The sequence below is a fragment of the Bidens hawaiensis genome, unplaced genomic scaffold (genome assembly GCF_021521415.1).
Source record: "Bidens hawaiensis isolate Kalapana, Puna unplaced genomic scaffold, B.hawaiensis_p1.1 tig00001461_1, whole genome shotgun sequence".
Taxonomy (NCBI): domain Eukaryota; kingdom Viridiplantae; phylum Streptophyta; class Magnoliopsida; order Asterales; family Asteraceae; genus Bidens; species Bidens hawaiensis.
In genome coordinates, this window is record NW_027491082.1 from 922,651 (window position 1) to 927,914 (window position 5,264).

Below are 5,264 nucleotides of genomic sequence, written 5' to 3' on the forward strand. Positions count from 1 at the left end.
GACTGTTGGTAGTGATTTTTAAATGTGAGATTATCGGCCAATACACAAAAGTTTGGATTATCTATTTCCAATTTTCCATAAATAATTAATGTTAATCATTGTTTGAAAAAAAATAGCTTATATATTTCGTTACTTATTAGGGCATACAGACCTTTTTATTTTGGTTCGGCCGAGGTATTTAAATTCTCGGAGACAACCCTGTATGTTTAGTTCACTAAAAAGACATCTTTTAATGGTTGATAAAGCCTCTAAAAATGTAAGTTTTAGAAAGACGTTAAATGATTGAGATGCTACCTCTTAATCAGTTAAGTCTCTTAATAATTTAGCATAAGATTGTCAAATAACCCCTAACTTTAAATACTTTCTTTTAAGCATAGTAAACAATTTAAAAAGTTTGTAAGCAATTAAAGCTTGTAAACACTTTGGCTTAACTTGTCTTGATCACATGTGTTCCACATTGCGTGATCACATGTTTTCCACATAATAATTTGTTTTGCATAGTTAGTTCTATCTTGTTATAATTAGTTAAAGGAGTAATGTAATTTATTTTTTTTTCACTTTGTATATATATGCCTTTCTAATTTAATCTTAAAAGAATTAGAGTATGATATATTTTGTTGATAATTTTAGTGACGTCAAGTTATTTTAATTCATTGGGATCACTTAATTATGAGATAAAGAATATAAATTGATACGAGCTATAAGGAGTGAAATACACCCTTGATATTAACTATTCGTATTTGACTATGAACATGGAGATTCAAAGGCGCAATGCCCTATTGGAAGAGGTACCATTTTATGCTACTAAATTGAAATATTATCGAAAGTTTACATTCATATGATTTATGAAAATTTACATGTAAATTGAAAATAAGTTATAATTGATTATTCTTACTAATTATCGGTCATGTCTGCCAGTGACTAAGTGGGAATCATCCTAGCGAGTCGCTTCTAATTCGTTGCAATTTATTCCATCAGTAAAATATGATCAGCAGTGAGCAATAATTGAATTAGTGATATCTTATGATCATTGGTATAACTATGCCTCAATGGCAACTGAGTGTCAACAACAACTAAGCTGACATTGGCAACGAAGTTACCACTAATAGAGTTTCTTTTTTATGGTCCTTCACTAATATAATTGTCCATGAACTGGCAGTTATAATCGTTAGCTAGCGTACCGCCAACTGCAACATTACGATTGCTTGTTGTGCATAATTAGCCAACAAACAAATATACCTTTATATGATTTTAATCATAAATATCATATGTTATAAAGTAAATTCCATCCATAGATTTGGCAAATTACACATTTACTCGTATTTTTTTACCTTTTTAAAACCGGAGATTAAAAAAAATATTGAAAAATTAGTGAGGTGGTGATCTTCTAATTCACAAGGAGACCTAATTAACCTCTATTTGTTCCAAACTCAAGTTATTTACCTGCTCCACTTTAGTTAGTGGCACACTTTACTTGGTAGTTAGTACTAAACTAATAGAACACATAGTAAGTTTAGATTTTTCAACAAACTTAAACGTCAACTAAACTTATATTCCAGCATATGTTTATAAATATTAAAAGTCCGATATTTTGAGCTAAAAAGACGTGGTCAAATTGAGTCCATGACTGCTCTCCTCTACATGGAAACCGTGGAGGATAAGGCCTTCTCTTTGTGTATCTATCTATGTGTGTGTGAATGTGAGAGAGAAACAGAAATGTTATCTTTTCATGCAGCTATCATGTGTGTGTTTTTTTCTCTACGATATATATGATTCAAACAAAGGCAAAAAGACAGAACAATCAATCTGCCTCACCACTTGACTCAATCTCAAACAAAATTCCATGTCCATGGAGTTTCTTTCTTTTTCTGCCTTTTCTTAATCTTAATTTCAACAACAACACTTCACCTTCATATATCTTCATCATATGCTCATGTTTATGTCTCTTTGTTAATCAAAACCTCTTTTTTTCTTCTTCACCTACCTTAATTTGTTGTTTTAGTTTTACTTATTAAAGATTTGAAAAACATGATGTCTGGAGATGGATTCTCATCACCACCTTCTTCCCTCACCTCTTTCATCCATGACCCCATCCCAAACCCTAACCCTAACTCTTCAGTTGCCGGTAAACGAAAGCGGAATCAAGCCGGTAATCCAGGTAAAACAACCACTCATCTTATTATTATTACTTAATCAAAACCTTCTAAGCCATCTTAATGTATACATATATAGATCCAGAAGCTGAGGTGATAGCTTTATCACCAACATCTCTAATGGCGACCAATCGATTCGTATGCGAGATATGCAACAAGGGTTTTCAAAGAGACCAGAATTTGCAGCTTCATAGAAGAGGACATAACTTGCCATGGAAACTTAAGCAAAGAAACAAAAATGAAGTGGTGAAGAAGAAGGTTTATATATGTCCGGAGAAGAGTTGTGTTCATCACGATCCATCTCGAGCTCTTGGAGATCTAACAGGAGTTAAGAAGCATTACAGCCGGAAACATGGCGAAAAGAAATGGAAGTGCGAAAAGTGTTCGAAGAAGTATGCGGTTCAATCGGATTGGAAAGCTCATAGCAAGATTTGTGGTACAAGAGAGTATAAATGTGATTGTGGAACATTGTTTTCAAGGTATGTTTATCGTTAATTGATTCATTTGATTTCGATTTGGTTTGTATGTGTGTAGATTAATTTGTGAAAGAAATGTAAAAAAGTAACAAAAAGATAATGATGAATAATATTTTCTATTTTTGAAGAACTGAAAACAGATTAGAAATGATAATTATAAAGTTAATTAACTAATTATAATATTTGTAAACATCAATAATTATCATATGTAAACTAGAGAACATAACTAGCTAGTGAGTAACAAACTTAAAAAAATAAAATGATATATAAATCAAACAACAATAATATTCATAATAGATTAACTTGGCTAAGAATTTTCATAAGAATTTTCGGTATTTATGCATGTATAACTAATTATATAAATACATAATGATAAAGCTAATCAACGTCTATTAATAACTAACAATATTTATAGAATGATAATAATAACTATCATGATATACAAAGTAGAAAAAAGTACCGAACAAGAAAAAAACATAAAACATAAAATGATAAATCAATAATGATAATAATAAAAAGTAAAAAAAAAACTCCTGTGCTGATGTTTGTTTTGTGCATAAACAGGAAGGACAGCTTCATAACACATAGAGCATTTTGTGATGCATTAATGGAAGAAAACTCAAGACTTGCGTCACGTCCGTTAGTTCCAAACATGGGGAGTATGGGCTATAGGAGTGACTTGATGATGATGAACGACGGTGGTGGCGGTGACGGTGACAGACAAATTCAAGGTATGTTTGGTGGTGGTTTAGAGAGCAACAACCTTGACATCAATATAGGAAAACCAAGACTTCCCATTTGGCTAGACCACAATGCCACCAACCCACAATTAGAAAACCCTAACAACTCATCATTTCTACCGCCATCAAGCTCAAACTACAACCCTACCGGAATGCTACCGCAGGAGATGGTTAACTGGTTGGGTAGATATAATGGATTACCACAATGGTTATCTTTAAAAGAAGAAGAACAACAAGCTCAAATGTATAACTTTGGTGGTCCTTCAACATCTCAAAACAATCTCATGTGTTCATCTTTGCCACCCGTGCCACAGGCACCGGTGGCTAATATGTCTGCCACCGCTCTTTTACAAAAGGCGGCTCAAATGGGGTCCACAAGAAGCACAAGTTCCGGTGGAAATGATGCTAGTTTTGGGATCATGAATAGTACAAGTACAACTCTCTCCCATTTACAAAGCCCTCGGGATACCCCTGAGTTTTTTTCTAGATCCACCACTGCTCGGAACAGCGATGGGTTGATGATGATGGCGGCTAAGGCGGGGGAGGGACCGACGCAAAGCGGTGATGGTGATTTTACTAGGGACTTTTTGGGTGTTGCAAGGAACGAGAGGAGTGTGTCGTATAACTTGCAACAAGAGTTACACAAGTTTGCGTCGTCTTTTAGTCAATTTGGTCGGAATCAAGAGTAAACAAGTAAATTAATTTGTGATATAGTTGGATAATTTTTGTGTAGTGATGGATTTAAGTCACTATATGTGATAGTTGTAAGTTTGAAGTTTTAACAACTTTTGTGACGACCATTACATGTGCACTTCACATGCTAAAATTTCTATATTTGTATCACGTGAAATCAAATAGAAACCTCAATTATTTTAGGAACTATAATTGATTAGCTCTTTTTTGTATTATCATCATGAAAACGGATATATCTAAAATATAAAATTAGTATATCATAATTAAAGTGTTTCTCAAGTTTTAAAACATTTTTTAGTTAAAAGTATATCATCAAAATCGTAGATGCAATTAAAAAATTATAAGGCAATATAGCTAATGTCGGTATTAATTAACGATCTTTGCATATATGAAAAAATTAGTGTTGCAAACTCATAAAATACTTCAGACAAGATATACTAATCCTAAAATAAACTTTACAAAGTTGTGAATGATGGGAACCAAGACCGGTTAATGAAATTAAACTACTAAACGCACAGATAAGAGTAATTATAATTTAGTGTCTTGAACTAGAGTAACTACACTATAAAAATAAGTACATTAATAATAATTACTCTAAGACATAATTACTTGATATTTATTAATTAGTACATTTCTTATTTTAAGAATTGTTTGTATTTGACTCTTAATGTTACAAAATAACTTGCCAAATTAAATGAGTCAAATTCATATCAGTTTGATTCTTAAACTCCAAACATATAAATATTCATATCCAAGAGTTTTAACAAGAGAACCTGCTGCAAGAAATTCAGAAAGTATCCAACAAAAGCAGATATCACCTTTAGTTAGACACGAATTCAAGAGTTTATGACTTGAATTTACGGTATTATGATACTTTAACTTGAAAAGAAAAATATACTTTTTAATGTTTTGGATTAATTAGTAACTAAAGTACCCACGGTATGAGTAAGAGGTGTGCAAGGGTTCGAGGAAACCGAATATACTAGCTAGCCAAACAAAACAATGTCGTGTGATATTATATATTCCATATGATGTTTTATAATATATAAATATTTACCTGGTTAAAGCATAACACTTTAAAGATGTTTTTTAGTTTTTGTTAACTTGCTACTTTACATCTTCTCCTTGACTTCTTTGTCAACAGTACCTACACCAACTCATGCACCACAATCCCTTTTAGAATCGGTTAAATGATTTTATAT

General features: G+C 32.2%; 1 protein-coding gene across 1 annotated transcript; it reads left to right on the top strand.

Annotated features, from left to right (window-relative positions):
• Positions 1–1,952: 1,952 nt before the first annotated feature.
• LOC143576592 (zinc finger protein JACKDAW-like) lies at positions 1,953–4,157 on the top strand. Its single transcript, XM_077060649.1, has 3 exons — positions 1,953–2,158; positions 2,233–2,632; positions 3,194–4,157. Exons 1-3 carry the CDS (start codon positions 2,029–2,031, stop codon positions 4,056–4,058), a joined length of 1,395 nt encoding a protein of 464 aa, XP_076916764.1. The 5' UTR covers positions 1,953–2,028; the 3' UTR covers positions 4,059–4,157.
• Positions 4,158–5,264: the final 1,107 nt, after the last annotated feature.

What these genes read in the sequence shown, in the direction of transcription:
- LOC143576592 (XM_077060649.1), top strand. Translation starts at nt 2,029, where the DNA reads ATGATGTCTGGAGATGGATTCTCATCACCACCTTCTTCCCTCACCTCT. An exon ending in GAATCAAGCCGGTAATCCAG is followed by an intron (nt 2,159 to 2,232) that starts GTAAAACAACCA and finishes ATACATATATAG; the next exon opens with ATCCAGAAGCTGAGGTGATA. An exon ending in TGTGGAACATTGTTTTCAAG is followed by an intron (nt 2,633 to 3,193) that starts GTATGTTTATCG and finishes GTGCATAAACAG; the next exon opens with GAAGGACAGCTTCATAACAC.